General features: G+C 40.3%; 1 protein-coding gene and 1 pseudogene across 3 annotated transcripts in view; one reads left to right on the top strand and one right to left on the bottom strand.

Annotated features, from left to right (window-relative positions):
* The first annotated feature begins 5,052 nt into the window (after positions 1–5,052).
* On the top strand, positions 5,053–8,782 carry LOC139444164 (lysosomal proton-coupled steroid conjugate and bile acid symporter SLC46A3-like; annotated as a pseudogene).
* A 3,110-nt stretch (positions 8,783–11,892) lies between these two features.
* Positions 11,893–17,977, bottom strand: part of LOC139443903 (regulator of G-protein signaling 22-like) — an 81,562-nt gene continuing 75,477 nt past the window's right edge. For all 3 annotated transcript variants that reach the window (XM_071224792.1, XM_071224794.1, XM_071224793.1), the window contains one exon: positions 11,893–13,995. In XM_071224792.1, the coding sequence (XP_071080893.1) occupies positions 13,855–13,995 (141 nt within the window). In that variant the 3' untranslated portion in view covers positions 11,893–13,854. The remainder of the gene's footprint in view (positions 13,996–17,977) is intronic.

The following is a 17,977-nucleotide window of genomic DNA, read 5'->3' as shown; positions in this document are numbered from 1 at the left end:
TGTTCATTTAGGTAGTTTGTTATTCTTTGGGATATTGGGGTAAGTAAGGGGTGTTTACGAGCTAGAGCTTGGTTTTTAGGGCTGATGTTTTGGTTTTTTAAGTTTTGGATGAGAGGGTTTGATTGGGACGCGGCCCAGAAATTTAAGCTTAGCTGTTCCCTGCGTAGACTTAGTGGCATTTCTCCTGTTAAGGCCTGAAGTGAGGTGTAGGAGGTGCCATGTTGGGTGCGTGTAATGAGTTTGAGAGCCTGATATTGTATTGAGTCAAGTTTTTTAGATAGAGAATTGTTTAGGGTGTTGTATATGGCGCAGCCGTAGTCTAGTTTTGATCTAATTAGGGATATGTAGAGAGAGAGGAGAGTATCTTTGGGTGCTCCCCAGTTAGAGCCAGTTAGGCATCTTAGGGTGTGTAGGTCTTTACTGCATTTAGTTGTTAGGTTTTGGATGTGAGCATCCCAGGTGAGATGTTCATCGAAAATAAGTCCTAAGAATTTGGTTTGTTTTTGAAATTTGATTGTTTGATTGTTTGGCTGGAGGATTGGGTAGGCGGGTTTCATGTTTTTATGTTTGAATACTATTCCTGTTGTTTTTTCTGAGTTAAGGGAGAAGCCCCATTTGTCAGCCCATTGTTGTATTTTATTAAGACACTTTTGGAGTAGATTTTTGGCCATTTTCATGCTTTTAGTGCGGATCCAGATGGCTCCATCATCAGCGAATTTTGATGTGTTTACTTTAGGGGATAGACCCTCGAATAGATCGTTTATCATTATATTGAAGAGGGTGGGGCTGAGGATACTGCCCTGTGGAGTGCCATTTTCTAGGGGACATTGGTCCGATAGAGTTTGGTCTATACCCACGGTTATTTTACGATTGTTTAGGAAGTCCTGGATGTAGTTTATTATCTGACCTTTGAGTCCTATTTTTTTAAGTTTTTGTATTAGCCCATCGTGCCATACCATGTCGAAAGCTTTAGAGAAGTCTAAGAAGATGCCTGTGGTATATTGTTTATTTAGTTGTCCTGTCTTAATATCTTGTTCTAGTCGGGCGAGGTTATCTAGGGTTGAGCGGCCAGGAGTGAAACCGCTTTGATCTGGGTTTATGATGTTATTTTGGGTTAAGTAATGTTGTAATCTATTTTTAGCCATTGATTCCATTACTTTACATAAGTTTGAAGTTAGGGATATTGGTCTATATGAGTTAGCTTGATTAGCTGGTTTATTAGGTTTAGGGATTGGTATGACTAGGGCCTGTTTCCTGTCCGTTTAGGTAGATGAGATTGTATAGTTTGAGTAGTGCCTGGAGTAGTTTTAGGGGGAGTTTTTTTAATTGTTTGGTAAGAAGTTAGGTCTAATCCTGGAGCTGTGCCCTTTTTCCAGTTTTGGATTACGTAGAGGAGCTCCTCCATTGTGTAGGGTTGATTTATTTCTAGATTGTTATTGTTTGGTTCTTTTGTGGGTTTGTTTTCTGTTTTAAGTTTATCTTGGAATTTTTGGCTGAAGTTGCTGTTACTGCTAACGGCCGAAAAGTGGTTGGCGAGATTATTTGCTCTTTGGGCGGGGTTGGTTGAGTTGTTAATGTTAGGGTTTTTTTTATGTCGTTTTAAGCCTCTAATGGCGTGGATTTTGCGCCAGACCGTTGTGAAAAAACAACCGCGTCCATATATACCATGTCAGGTGAGAAGAAATCACCTATCAACACACCTTTACATGCATTACCAAGAATAGCCATTACAGAATACGAAAGTTGATTAATCCTTTCGTTACTGATTGATAAACGGACCTTACGCTCCGTATTTATGAAAGAGTCTGCTGCTTATCAAAACATACTCACTTCGAGTGCTTACCTTTGTACTCTAATCACACAACTCAAGCTCTGTGTATTAGAGTTTGGTTCACACTTAGCTCTTATCCAACCACATCTTTTATTTGATACATTGATTGGAAGTCGAATATGAAGGAATATCGATGTATAATGGATACTAGTTTAGTTTGTACAGGGGACAGTGAGGACACAACTAATATTTAGATAGAAACCCCAAAAGAAATACAATATTAAACTAGTGTTATAGCGTCTTTGAAGAATCTGAACTTATTCAATATAGTGTGCGCATGTTGATATGACAAAGTGAAAGCAGTCTGTAAATTCATAGTTGTTCTTAAATTGCACTTGGTTTTCAATGTGGTCGTTAATGTGTGCGTCCTAATGTCGACTAAATTGAGTGGGTAGTAATTAGACAACTAATATGTTTAAAGAGCGATTGAGCTGGGTTAAACGCCGCTTTTAATATATTGCAGTTATATCACGGTGTGTCAGCTTAATGTGGGAGGAAAGCCCGAAGTGATGCAGGTCTCAGACGTTTACCTTTTCGGTGAAACCCACAAGCACGGGTATGGTGCTGACAAACCTAGAAACATAATCGGGGCGAACCGGGATTCGAACCCACAACCCAAGTTTCTGGCGTACCCAAGGGACGCAGCGAATCGCGGCGCCTCAGACGACTGGGCCCCCCAATGTGTATAAAGAAAATTACATTTCAAAACTTAATGCTTTCAAATATCATTGTATAATATGAAAGCATTCAATATCGGCGAGGATGTAGCTATTGGAAAATGAATGCAGTCCGTAAATCCGTACTTACTGATCAGCAATCGGCTCGACTGGCAATCAAGATGTATAACAATCATTAAAAGACATTCGGGCGAAGTGGCATTCTGTAAATAGTATACATGTATTCAATAGGAAATAATTATTTCCGTCTGATTACATTGCCAGACAATATTGTAAATCCATGTTGTTTTGATAAGGGCATGAAGCTTTATAATTGCACGCCTGTATTTCATATTATGCACATCAAGAAGAAACGTTCAGGGTGAAAAACAAACATGATGTCATTGTGTTCCCATTATGGACTGAAGTACCATACATGAATCGTACCATGCATGTTACATAACCATTTCAAATGTGTATTATGATTTTCTGACATGATATCTGAGTAATACATGAACCCTTGGTTCGCGGGAAGTATGGAGGCCAAACAAATAAGTTCAAATAATGTTCCTTTCACGATAGGTCTTCGAACGTCAGGTGGATATGATTATTTATCTTCAATGCATTCACGTTGTTGCGTGGTTATATCAAGAACAAATCATGTGTGATGTGATACTGGTTTATTATTAGAGCAAACATAACAAATAAGCGCACTCTGTAGGGTATTACATTCAATTAACACTTTCCTTTCACACAAGAAGCACATGTTACAATTAACAACACATAATACAACCTTCACTCAAACAGATATAGCACTATTATAGCATCATACACAGCACATGGGTAGATATACGAAGATATAAGCTAAATAACATATTTAGTAACCACACTCAAGAGCCCTGAAGATGTGATACTCCTGAATCCCATGACGATTACGGAATTTCCTCTTGGCGATTTCGGATCTTGTCCTGGTGTTGCTGTTCCTGTTGCGTTTGTTGCCGAACCACTTCTTGACTTGCTCCACGGTGACGTTACCAGCAACAGCGAGAGATTCATATACGATAGCAGAAGGATAGGGATGGTGCAGATTGAACTGATACCAGCCCTCCATCAGCTGAACGGCTCGCTTGGACAATGGTGGTCTTCGCTTGACTCCAGGGACGAGGATGTTCATCTGAATCTCCATACTTTTCTTCTCTTTCTCTTCCAGCAGACTGAGACTCGATTAATCAAACGTATCTGCCATCACCTTAATCGTCCTGATCTGGATGGAAGCGAATCGAAATAGAAAGCTCTCATTCCTGGTCTGCATACGACTTCTCTTGATGGTATTTTATCAGTGTGGTGGTGCCGAAAATCCAATTGGTTGCTTCTCGTAAATATGTAGTCATATTTTGCTTATTAATGATTACTGACAACATCATATAGTTAAAATCCAGTCCAAAGGGTACTTGCAAAGGGTCTGATACATTATCTAATTATCACGTGATATGCAAAAGGTGAGGCACTGGTTACCCATGACGATGCCTGTGCCTATAATAACAACAAAAGTTGACAGTGGATGAAATGGCCAAGTTTATGCAGCTGTTAGCTGGCTACTAAGCTGGTAGTTTAGAACAAGAAAAAGAAATCATTGCCATAGCAACTAGCGTTGCCAATGGCAATTAGCAGGTACCGCTGCTAGCCTTAGGACTACCGCTGCCCGGCCTCTGGGGGTATATTTAATTATAAGACACTCTATCCTTGCTTGTCAACTATCTCGCTGCCAAAAGAACCTACCACTGCCTGGCCCCAGATAGCATAGTTGGCAACTGCCGTTGCCGGTCAAAGCAACTGCCACTGCCTAGCGAAATTAGAAAAAAAACATTGTGGCGGGTACCACCGCAGGCCCAAACGTCAGCTACCGCTGACATGACGACTACCCTTTGAATGAATTACTACTTTATGAGTCACGTTGTGATGTTATGGACACATGGCATATAGGTGAAGTTGTTGGGAAGTTCACTGTTGACAAGGCCGACTGGTTAACACAATGACAATAAAATGTCATGCTTCCAATGAAACGCCCTCATGTATATAGTGTTGTACACACTGCAGATACACAGCACAGCACAGATCTTTGGCACAGTACAGTAAATTGCAGTTGACCAGACACAACTAAGGTTTGCATTATCCATCGTTATCGTTGGGACTCTGACGACTAACTGCAAATCATTATGAAAAATGCTACGCTGCTATCATTGCTCACAGTCTTGTCTGATAGTATTGGTAACATATCTAAACTCGACATACGACTACTTTTATATGGCAATCCGGATCTGTCCAAGAGTGCACCAATGCCAGATTTATTTTTCTTGTAAAATAACTCATTTTATTGTGTTCTGTCCATCCACTTTCTTGTGGTATGTGTGGATGTAAACGAAGTATTTAAATTGTAAATATGTTTAGACGCATGAATTCTAAGTTGTTACAACCTTTACCCAATCCTTTTTACTTTATGTGAATTAAAATATGTTTTATCATTTTAAAGAAATTACATATTAGTTTCAGATTTTTGCCTGAAACATGGCTGTTATTAGATGTGGCCGACGGCAGTTCGATTTGAACCTCATAACAGTTGAACCAGTTTTGTTTCTTTACATAACCGGATTATTTCTCAGAGGCCCAACCTTCCAGACCTTTGTGTTCGACAAGATCTGCACTGACCGCTACAACGAGACTTTCTGTACCAGTCTGCAGAACAAGACGTTCCAGGAGGACCACAAAACAGAAGAGGATTATGTCCAGTCTCAAACGTCCTACTGGATTTTGAGGAAAAATGTTGTGGAAGTTGTTCCGTCATGTTTAATTGTTCTGTTTCTCCTCGGATCCTTGGGTGATAAAGTGGGCCGGAAACTACCTGTGATTTTACCCTGTTTGGGAGAAGTGCTGTCTTCAATTGTCTACTTGATTCTGTCAATTTACCCCTCAAGTAAAGTGGAGTACGTCATGGTTGCTGCTGCAGTAAATGGCTTGTCCGGGGGTTTCACGTCCCTGCTTATGTCCGTGTACAGCTACGTGATGCACATTGCTGATCTAGCCAATAGAACTGTGCGAATAGGGATCCTGGAGTCGATTGTCTTCTTTGCTGGAACAGTTGGGGTCTTCGAGTCATGCTTGATAATACAAGCTTCGTCTTCGTCTTCGCGTACAGTAGTGGAAGCTCTTTTTGGGAACTGTTATACGCTCTCCTACGTCTGGAGAACATCACAGCCAACACGACAAGACCCCAGGGTGAAGGTATCTGCACGTACTGGTTTCTGTCCTCCATCAAGGAGTCTGGTCGTTTTCTGATGAAGAAGAGACAAAGGAAGAGAAAACGCCATATCTTCTTACTTTTCATTGCCTTAATCCTTCTTATGATATCAACAGTAGGTGATTACAAATTAAGTGTTAATTCACAATCCTTATAGGTTAAACCAGTATGCCTTTCACAGGGATTGTAAGATTATGTATTATACTATACTCTGCCAAAGATTTTATATTTTAGATGTATATTTTATATATAACATTAGTAATCAACAGATATTAATCGATTATTCAAAAATGTGACGCACCATTGACCCAGGTTCTCTATGGCACACATGGAACAACAGATTTTCAAGGTGAAGGTTAACAGTTCTCAATATCTTGTATGGCCACCATTAGAGTCAAAAACTGGATGTTCTGTGGTTGTTGTTGACCTGCTCGAGCTCGCAGTCGTTGTTCCAGTGCATTAAATAAATGTTCGATAGGGTTTAGATCTGGATACCTGGAGGGCCATAGCAGGACCTGGATGCTGTGATTCCTGAAAAAGGCTGTTGTCAGTCTTGCCGTGTGCGATCAGGCGTTGTCGAGTTGGAAAGGGACGTTCGCTTGTTTCATAATGGGAATTACGTGTAGCCCCATCCGTGTAATGTTGTGCCGTTACGCTCCCCAGAACTTGCATCAAGTCTGTTCTACCAGTGTAGGAGATGGCTGCCCACATTATTACACTACCATCACCAAATCTGTCCATTTCCTATATGCAGTTTTGTGCATAATGTTCCCAGCGACGTCTGTAAACACGACGTCTACCATCCGCACAGCAAAGCATACAACGTGACTCGTTGCTGAGCCAAACTTGTCTCGATCGCAGTTGTGGCCATACTCTGTGACCTTCACACCATTGACGTCGCAGCCGACGAGGCAGGTCCCTCAAACTGACAGCTTGAAGTGGTTTTCTGGTGCGAATACCTTCAGCGTGTAAACCGTTCCTCACTGTTTGAGCTGATATCCTACGCAATCCTGGTATTGCCGTAGTTTTAAAGGAGGCTGTGGTGGTTCTTTCACGAAAGTGACGTTGCCGGATGAATCTGTCCTATGCTCCAGTAGTGATACATGGTCGACCAGATCTGGGAATGGTCCCGTGTTGACCTGTGTATCTGATAACGGTTCCACGGCCTTGTAATGGTGTTTGGTGCTTCGTGAAAAAACCTGGCTGCAGCTGAAGATAATTTTCCTATTTGTGGTCGGCTGATGGCGTTGTTGCGTTGGACTTCCTTCAGTCGTTTTTGCTGTTCACTTGCTGTAAGATTGTGATGGCATGCAAATGAAACCCGAACTTTTATAGCCCAACCAGTGATGTTGCACGTGCATGTCATGTCGGTGTGTTTCGGCGCCAGGGTCTCATATGGTAATGTGTTTTCGATCTTTTCACCAAATCTCTGCAATACTTCACTCTTTCCACAAAAATCAATCCCAATCCATGCAGAAATGGCCAATACATCTTTGACGTTTTGGTATTTGTTTTGAATGGATGTCAGCAATTTACAATTTTTCTACTTCTGCGCTTTTTTTTGCAGGAATATATACACAATGCTCACACAAATACATATATAGGTCACCTCTTGCCATGCTACAGGTGAAGCTGACGTCCTTCTCCTGTACACAAGGCGAGCACCTCTCAGCTGGTCACAGACAACGTTTGGTTACTATAAGGGTCTGGAGAACTTCACTCGCGGTCTAACCCTGGTCACAGTTGAGAGACACCACTTTAGGACTATGGGGCTTGGCGCCCAAGATCATCGGCCTTGTGGTCATGGGATTCAGTACACAGACATGGTTGCTGTTTCTAGATAACTTGTAACAGCTTGAAATATATGTGCCATTTATGTTTGCTACATCCCCAATCACAAAGGTATGTCATTTCTCATACAAAACGGATAGTTGAATATCATTCACACGATGATTGTTTGCTTAAGCAAATGCATCAAATGTATCTCTCATAAACGCTGGTGATGTTTGAAAGAAGTAACTGGAATCCCGTCTTTTTCTTTCAGTTGTGATATTTGCCATGTTTCAAGGCTTTCCAGCAGCTGTTGCTCGATCATTTGTGTCCAATATGGTCAGCCCAGCTGAACAGGGTAAGGTTATAATCCAATCGCGTGTTGTAAGGACAGAACTGTGCAATGGTTCCTCTGCACAAAAATCATTCCTCTGGGCATAAAAGGCAAAAAAGGTGTGAATAGATTATATGAATGGATCACTGAAATTCAGGGATGATACCAGGTGTCCGACTGTTCAAACAGGGTAAAGCTTAGGTGGTGTTAGGCTCAGCATATCAAGTATGGTGAACCAGGGTAAGGAGTGTAAGTCGTATATGAGACCTGATGTAAATAAACAGATTGAACAGGATATCTGGTCAGTTAGGCTGGTAATTGTTAGGCCAAAGGTCTCCACAAACATGAAAACTGAATAAGGGGAACTGTTTTCCCCCATACTTTAAACATAATGAACCTATTACAGTAGGCTGTGCAACTAGATAAGCATGCCCTTGTTCAATGTGTTTATTATCTGTTTCCAGGACGCCTGTTTGGACTGGTTGCTGTCGTGGTGGATAGCACTGGAAGCTTGTTGTCATACCTCATCTTCAATGGACTTTACCCAGTAACCCTTGCTTTCTTCCCAGGGTTCAGCTTCATGTTGGCTGCTGGTCTGTGTGTCATCGCCGCAGCCATCATGCTGTGAGTGATCATTGTAGCTTTTTGGATGATTAGCCAAGAAAATATGTTGACAAAGAAATCTTAAATACGATTAGTGAATTGTGTAGTGTATATATCAGAAATACTTCTCAATGTTAATGCCCCTTCTGTACTTGTAACGCAGGTGGCTACATGTGGATCTGAGAGAAAAGGTATTGAATGATACAACAACTGCAAAACCCAGGACAGGAGACACAGATAACGTTAGCACAAGTACGTCCTGTGGAGTTAGTGCAACATCCACGAATGTATGATGTACGTCCCGGTCAGCAATGTTGCAGCTTTATCATCCCCGTGTGCAACTCAGTAATTGAGTAAGCAACGATCACCAACAGGCTCACGAAACTGAGACCATCCAGTTTCCATTGTAGTCCTCTTTCACAACCAGTTTGCGTTACTTAGTGTTGAATTCGCCATAGTGCTAACTGTATGTTTGATAGAGGCTTCAACTACTCTCGTTGGATACAAGATTGATTAACAGAGCCGTACACATGTCTGACATTGACTATGCATGAATGCCAACAGACAAATATATTCAAACATCAGGGGCAGTTAATTCTGATCATCATTTTCGGCTTACATACACGTGTAAGTTCGGTAAAGCATATAATAATGCAAATAAAACGTCCATAAAGTATCAATACACAGTAACTTATGTTTACATTCTAACACTTTGGAATCTGACCAGTAGTCCTCAAGCGTAGGGATGTCATCAGATCCAGAAACAACATACGGTGATATGCCTCTATACTCTATACTCCGATGAGTGTATGTATTTAGTTCATAAGCTCAAATATTGGGTCAAAGTGGGACATTGGTGACAAGTATTATTTGTTTCCACGGAAAGTCACAGACCCCTAAAATACAGTTATTTTCAACACACCAGTGTCCTTTCTAACCATATCCATTTGAATTAAGTACTCGTGTATTAGGGAATAAAACTGACAAGGATTCCCTGACTGGCCGTCAGATAGTAAATACTACAGTCATGAACATGATTGTACATACACATGTTTAGTTTTACCCTGTACCAGCTCTCTACCCACTAGATCACGGCGGTCTACAAATAACCGTGTTTGGACAAGACAAGTCATTCATTGATAACGTGTACGATAACATTATTTACCAACTCACCACGTCTGACCATCCGGTTCACAAGTCGCCTAAATCATAAGCTACTGGGACGTTATCTAACCTGGGCACAGTTCGACAACATAAATCTTAGCGTGACAACTGTCGTAAGGCTGTTAAGGTATGGGAGTTACGATCATCTTAGCGCTCAGATGGCTTTGTGTGTGTGTGTGTCTGTGTGGCTGCTTGTACTAGTCCGGACTGATGCCGATTTATAGTGCTAGCTCACTGAGATACCATGCCGCAGTTTAACATGAATACCCCACTCATACACAGTATACTGACTCGACTGAGTCGACCAGTCCTTCTTTTAGCCCCTAAATGCCGAGCGCCAGACAGGGTAACAACAAGTACCATCTTTTAACGTCTTTTGGTAAGACTCGGCCGGGGATTGAACCCTGGACCTTCCGCTCTCCGGGCGGATGCGCTACCACTAGACCACGGAGGCAGCCACTTTTAACAGAAGTAAGATATTTGATAATGACAGTGACATTACACATGAAGAAGAGTAATATAAAATTATTCAACAGTAGAACATTCAAATATGAGATGAATACTTTAAGAAGTACAGAATATATAGATCAGAAAGAATAAGACATCATTATCCCCCTTGGATACAAAGAGATGGATTGATAAGGATGGTATCACTACCTTTGCGAGTGGCTACTTAGGGAAGTAATACTGAATCAGTGGGAACTATGAGCAGCTCTTCTCGTACCAACTTCTCTGCTTGGCCCATCTTTAAGATTATATAAAGAAAGGTGTTCCTTCTTTCATAACCAATCGACTTATATATCTAAAGAGACCAAGCCGGATCAGTTGCATTGCATTGGCGTCCTTCGAGTTCTTACACTTTATCTATCCGGAAGTGTTTGATTTTTATCTCTCTATGACGCCGAAGACTCAGAAGTCACAGATTTCAATTTATGTCCCCTTCACATACACAGATTTGGCTTACGAGTTCTTAAGGATCGCCAACTCGTAGTCAATCGCAAGCTTCCATAAATAATTCGCTGGTATCCGTAAATAGTCCGGACTGATGCCAATTTATATGCTTGCCCACTGAGATACCATGTCGCAGTTTAACATGAAAACCCCCCTCATACACAGTATACTGACTCCGAGCCGACCAGTCCTTGTTTAAGCCCCTTAATGCCGAGCGCCAGACAGGGTAACAACAGGTACCATCTTTTATCGTCTTTCGTGGCAGACTCAGAAGTCACAGATCTTTCTCATGAGTTCTTAAGGATCGTCAACTCGTAGTCAGTCGAAAGCATCCATAAATAACTCGCTGGTATCCGTAAATAACTCGTAACAACTCGCACACACTCTTAATGATCCGTGAAAGGAGAGGCAATTTTTTTTACATGTCAACAATCATCTTACGATTGTCCACGGATTGATATTTTCGTAAATAACTCGTAACAATCCGTAAAAATCGTAAACCGCTCGCAACAACACGTAACCATCTGTAAACTGCTCGAAAGAATACGTAAATGACTCGTGGCCAATTCGTAAGGATCCGTGAATTTGTGCGATCCGTAAGGACTCCGTGTATTTGAAGGGGGCATCAGAAGGTTTCTTCCCAATAAATCGTGTTACTTCATTTTTAGCGCTTATATAAAAGCTGCTATTCGTGTGCACCCATTATGTTGATCGTAATTGATCTGATTTAATTTCAATCCAATACTGATATCCAAAACAAGCGTTCTGCTAATGTTTGGTTATTTTTCTTGAAGATGAACCCCATGAATCTTTCCTTGATTTGTATAGGAAACATTGATCCAAAGGATGCTATTGGTTCCTATATGGCCCACGTGCTCTAAATCACAAACTAGTTATCAGCTGTTTGAACCCACATCCATTTATTTCTTTGTAACCATGGCAACATTGATTGGCATCCGAGTTTCGTTTATCACAGATTCCTGCTCTGATACAATGTCATGCACATTCTATATAAAATAACACATTCTATAAAACATTTCAGCAGTAAAACCACGAGACAGATTCATTAAGGCATTGTATGGGTATGGTACAGGTAATACTGATGCAGCAATAAATATAAGATGTTCACAGTACATTTAACACAGGCTGACTACATACAATAGTATCATGATTGTTGTAAATATATCTTAACATATCAATTCCATTTTGATAGAAACTATTTTCTTTGTTTTGTACATTTTAATACATTTTGAAATTTTCGCCCTCTGTGCTTCAAGTCACATGAGGGCCATAACACTGATTGAAATTAAATATTTTCTCAAAACTATTACAAATATAGAAAATGGACAGGATGTCTCGGTGGTTCATCTACTGTGCTATCAACATTCATATCAACGTTCTTACCTTTACCTATAAAACATTGCTAATATTAAAGAAAATTAACAATTCAAACTACATTAACGTTAGGAATCAGCAACGTTACTGTCAATCAATAAAAAAAATACAACAACATCATAGAAATTACAAAACGTGTAAAACATGAGTCCAGATCAGATTTACCGTTTCAACATTTTTAGTCTAATTGTCACATTTCGACTGCAAATATAGAGATATTGAGGATGACTGCTAAGAAACAAATGGGAGACAAATTTTAAAAATAATACCGACAAGTATGGCTTACTTTTGCCGTCAGCACACCATAAAGGCAGGCAACACCTTGTCTCACCTGAGCACAAAACAACATCAAATATTTGACAAACATGGAAGCACTGTCATAATGCTCTTGTATTCCCAACATGGTTATGTATGTCTTTTAAAGAAAAAAGTCCTGACCTCTTTCTAGAATATTTGCAACCCTGAAGTTAAAATACATAATGAAATATTTGCAAACGTCAACAACGGATTTTCTATACAGCTAGATCAAAAATGAATTACGTCCAAAAACGTATCACAACTTTATTGATTCCATATATTGCATACGAACAAGAGTGGCCATGCATGAAATAAACGAAAATGACAAAACTTCGGCTGCCATGTTTAAAGTCGGAAAATAATTCTTGGAACAAGTGTAAGAGATAACTGTCCTGGGATAATCTACACAAAGTTTTTTGGCACTACAGGCCTTGTAGTTTCAGAGGAGATGGAAGAGGTTATAATGGACGGATTGACAGACGGACGATCAACGATCACCAATATAAGCTTACTTATATTTAAACATTCGGTTCAGGTGAGCTAAAAACGGACGGTGTAAATTTTAGAATTTCTGTACATTTGTCACCCCCATTACTCGTCTACTTCACTGAATACTTTGTGCGACAACAAGTTACCTACATATATACTGTCCAATGGTTCATAGGTACATGTACATTTATGTTTATCACAAAATGTCCCTATCGAAAATTGAGTAGAATATGTCGACAATTCCACATTAAAATAAATACAGTAAATCCAAAATTATTTATTCAGTAGCAATGAAGGAATATCAGTGCCTGTGATAAGAGTTTTGTTCGTTAACAAATATCTGGCAATTTTATACGCTCGGGGAATTTTTGATACCGTGACTAGCGAGTTTCGAGTTGATTATCCCTAAGGGCAACGTATGCGAAATGTCAACTCAAACATAACTATGAGTCAATTGTTTTGATGACGTTACTTTCTCAGTTGTGACCTCATCAAGGATGACATATCGACATATCCTGTACTGTGTCATCTTATTGACCAACTGCTTTGATGGTAGCTAATAAGCACACGTGCAAATATCACAAAGTAAAAATCGATCTTTGTTGGCAAAATGTGACAATGTGACGTACTTGTATGCGGAGTTGACTGCAGCATTCATTGAAACTGACCTATACTACTAGCAAGACATGAACAAGTACACGACTAATTAATACCATAATTATACATAAAATCTTAACAAAGCATTGCGTAAAATCAAACTTCACGCCATCACTCACTCCCATAACATTAAACATGTTCAGCATTAAAGGAAGCCATCGCCTCGTTTTGGGATTAAGCAGCGTTTGGAATGACATCTCGATGACTACCTTTAAGTATTTATACACTCTTCATAACGTAACATAATTCTTACCCACTGAGGTATTTAGTCTCAATGGTTTCAATATACCTGGCAGGTTTTACTTATATAGGTTCAAAGTACGGGCTGTGAAATTGCTTGCCATTGTAATGAAGGGTCGCATTTCGCAACTGAAATGAAGCTACACAGTGTCAGGCCATGCTGGGTTCATCCTCATTTGATGAATGTTCGAGCACTGTTAAGGGTACTAGCACTAGCCATCTTGGACCGGTTCTGCCTGTCTGATGCGCCGCCCAGTTTACTCAATCGGTCCGGATTGGGTGTTGGGAGAGATGGGCCATCATCCGGCGCCTCCTACAAGAAAAATAATGCTTATGGCAACTTTTTGAAGACAAAAACATATTTGAATAATATTGAAACATGATTTTAAAATTAACTTAGCCTTTTAACAGTATTTTAAATGTATGAAATTCCTAGAACGTCCAGTCCTGATGATTAGTTTTCATCAATGAACAATTATGCTTATTATATATTATTGACTCACGGAATAGTTGATTTTTAAAAGTAAATATTACGACAATAGACATAAATATTCAATGTGTCAGATAAGTCAGGTGATTGTTTGTGAGTGAGTGAGTGAGTATGGTATTACGCCGCTTTTAGCAATATTCAAACAATATCACGGCGGGGGACACAAGAAAAGGGCTTCACACATTGTACCCATGTCGGGAATCGAACCCGGGTCTTCGGCGTGACTAGCGAAGGCTTTAACCACTAGGCTACCCGACCGCCCCGATTGCTTGTGGAAAACATGACAATCACGAATATTAGTTACAAACATTTCGACAGAAAACATTTGGGTAAAGTTGAATTTACAGTCGTATTAATATCATTGCAGAGTCATGTATTGGAAACGCGTAATCAGAGAGTTAAAAGTAATAGTGAATACTACTTATACTAGACACAAGTCTAGTTATCAGGATCAATATTGGTGGGGTTCAAGAAGTAACTAAGTGCTAATTAAGGTTGGTCAAGGTAGAAGATATAACCCCCACTCAACGAAACACACGACAGAGGATTGCATTAGAGGCAAACTCACGAGTGAATGTTCCCACATGTTAAATAGACACACATTGTTCATACTTACAGGTTGCTGAAAGATAAAACGTGTTTATGCTTCATTACTCTCAGATATCAAAGCAACGCTCTAAGAAACCCACACAATGCTCTCAAGGATGTGCTGACTCTTGCTATAAAAACTGTTATTAGACACTCATGGCAAAGATTTTAAACGCCATTTCTTAAATGCACATCTGAGAAAAGCAGGAGGTGTCACATGTCAAACGATAAGGATTTGGTTGGTTGATTTGTTGTTTTACGCCGCACTCAGCAATATTCCAGCTATATGAAGGCGGTCTGTAAATATTCGAGTCTGGACCAGACAATCCAGTGATTAATATCATGAGCATCGATCCACGCAATTGGGATCGATGACATTCTTCAACCAAGTCAGCGAGCCTGACCATCCGATCCCGTTATTCGCCTCTTACAACAAGCATAGTCGCCTTTTACGGCAAGCATGGGTTACTGAAGACCTATTCTACCCCGGATCTTCACGGGTGCAAACGATACGGAATTCTTATGATTCTTGCATATGCACGCGATAAACACAAATGTTAATGCTACTTTTGTAGGAACGTTGAACAGTAAAGACTACTAAGACACCCTTGTATGCAAGTAAAAAACAACAGAATAATTATTATTCGTCATAAGCACGTCAAACGATAAAAAATACTAAAGATGATTTTGTATGCACGGCAAACAATAAACTACAGACCAATGAGTTAATGACATCTTGTGAACATCTACAATGCTACAAAGGTAATGTCATTCACAAATTGTAACTATGCAAAGTTTTTTAGTTTTTGGTCTTCCTTCCACACTGTGTTAAAAACTGAACAGTGATACACTGATTCAGTACGTGGACTTTACAGGCAAGAATTTATTGTATGGAAAAAAGTACTTTTTTTAAAAAACCATGTACCACAATTGTATTGACATGACATGTCTATATAAATGTTGTACTTGCTGGAGATGAACAAAGAGGGAATATAAAATTAAAAATTAAAAAATTAAAAAATAAAAAAAATAAAAAACATAGTTCAGTTTACTGAGTGTAAGGGGAACAGCGTTGGCCCTGCAGCCCGATGTACAGAGTAGCGTTCTTTTGGCGTGCTAGGATCCGAAGATCACAGATTCAACCCGATTACGACCCTTGGTTTGTTAGCACCATATCCGTGATCATGGGTTTCACCAAAATGGTAAACGAAAACGACCTGTATAAATATGGTTTTCTCCCTCTTTAAGCGGACACGCCATGACACAACGCAACAACTGTGCAAAGGGGCGTGAGGATCCGGGGTAGAACAGGTTTTCAGCAACCCATGCTTGCCGTAAAAGGTGACTATGCTTGTCGTAAGAGGCGACTAACGGGATCGGGTGGTCAGGCTCGCTGACTTGGTTGAAGAATGTCATGGAATGTCAGTTGTGTGGATCGATGCTCGTGATGCCAATCACTGGATTGTCTGTCCAGACTCAATTATTTACAGACCGCCTTCATATAGCTGGAATATTGCTGGGGCGTGATGTTCAGCTGACTCTCTCGTGGAGTGTTTTACATGTTACACGTAGGTGACAAACCAAGGGATGGTGCTTTTCATTCTTCGTTGGTACCAACACACCTTATTATTGGAATTATTAAAGTGTAAGCACACTATGTCTACTGGGAGAACTACAATAAGTCACTGCATGAAAAAAAGCGACAAAAGGCTTTCCACAGTCAATAGTGAGTAAGTATGGTTTTAGGCCGTTTTTAAGCAATATTCCAGCAATATCACGGCGTGAGAAACCAGAAATGGGCTTCACACATTGTACCCATGTCGGGAATCGAACCCGGGTCTTCGGCGTGACGAGCGAACGCTTTAAACACTTGGCTACCCGACTGCCCCCATAAACAATAGAAATCTCTGCTAAAAGCAGAGTTGATTGTACGATTCTGACAACATTCATGTTTTGTTTATGAATCACTATCAAATAGTGATGGTACCAGGTGGTCGCGAAAAGGTGAGCGTATCCTTCCCCACCGGTGGCACCCGTCACAAACACATGCAAAGGCAAGTCAATTGTTCACCTAAAAAAATGAAGTCAAAATAGGGAATTGCATCGGACATGATGCGTCTAATTTAGAAATTTCCTCCTCCTTTTTGAAATCTTACTGAGGCCTTGAATGTTGAAAGGTTGATCAAACAACTTCTGAGCAAGAGTTGTATGAAGCTCTTTGAAATCTTGTAGAAAAGGCATGCTCGAATGTATTTCAAAAGTTGCGAAACGTAAACACCAAAGGCTGGAGCTGATTGAATATTGCTCGACATGAAGGGAAAGTTAATTATTGGAAAGTTGAAGCCATCCCTCTTGTCATACAGTCATGATGCTTGGAGAATGTTTTGACACTCTGAATCTTTATGCATGGATCTAAATATGAAACAGAAGAGCCGGACTTTCTTGTCTCCTTTGTTTCTGGGGGCACGGGTGGCCCAGTCGGCTAAGGCGCCACGATTTGCTGTGTGGGTTCGAATCCCGGTTCGACCCGATTATGTTTCTAGGTTGGTCAGCACCATACCCGTGCTCGTGGGTTTCACCGAAGTGGTAAACGTCTGAAACCTGCATCACTTTCCATATTAAGCTGACACGCCGCGATATGACTGGAATACTGTTAAAAGCGGCGTTAAACCCAACTCACTCACTCACTCCTTTATTTCTAGTTCAGGTGGGTTAATCAGTGAAAGGGAACTGGCTATTTGATGGTTTTTGAAAGATATCAGATCATCGATATACTTGTAGCTTAATTTAAACTTCTTGGCAAAATTCCTTGTTTGACTTGATTACCAATCCGAGCAGAAATTCCGATTCATAAGACATAAAGAAACAGATATTACCCCGACAAAAATGTATTGCGAACATACGTCTTCCCGTTTCCAATGGTTGCGACTTTATATTCTATACATAAAAATCTAGTGCGTACCTTGATTCTGTTTGTAAAGGATCTACATAACCGTGTGAGCATTTCACATTATGTCAAACATACCTTTTGTATTTAAAAAAAACAGAGGATAAGCATTACATGTAATTGGATACACTAGCACGTACTATGTAGGTCTGGTAAAACGCAAGACACACACCTGTTCTAGAACACTCGGTAATCTACAACAACCACAACTACCATCACTTACCACAGCAGGGTTAGGGGGGAGTGTTAAGGGGTAAGCGGACACTCTTC

Source organism: Haliotis cracherodii, unplaced genomic scaffold (assembly GCF_022045235.1).
Source record: "Haliotis cracherodii isolate W230 unplaced genomic scaffold, xgHalCrac1.p SCAF_5, whole genome shotgun sequence".
NCBI lineage: Eukaryota > Metazoa > Mollusca > Gastropoda > Lepetellida > Haliotidae > Haliotis > Haliotis cracherodii.
The sequence above is the reverse complement of the archived record's forward strand: the minus strand, read 5'-3'. Positions and strand labels throughout refer to the sequence as shown.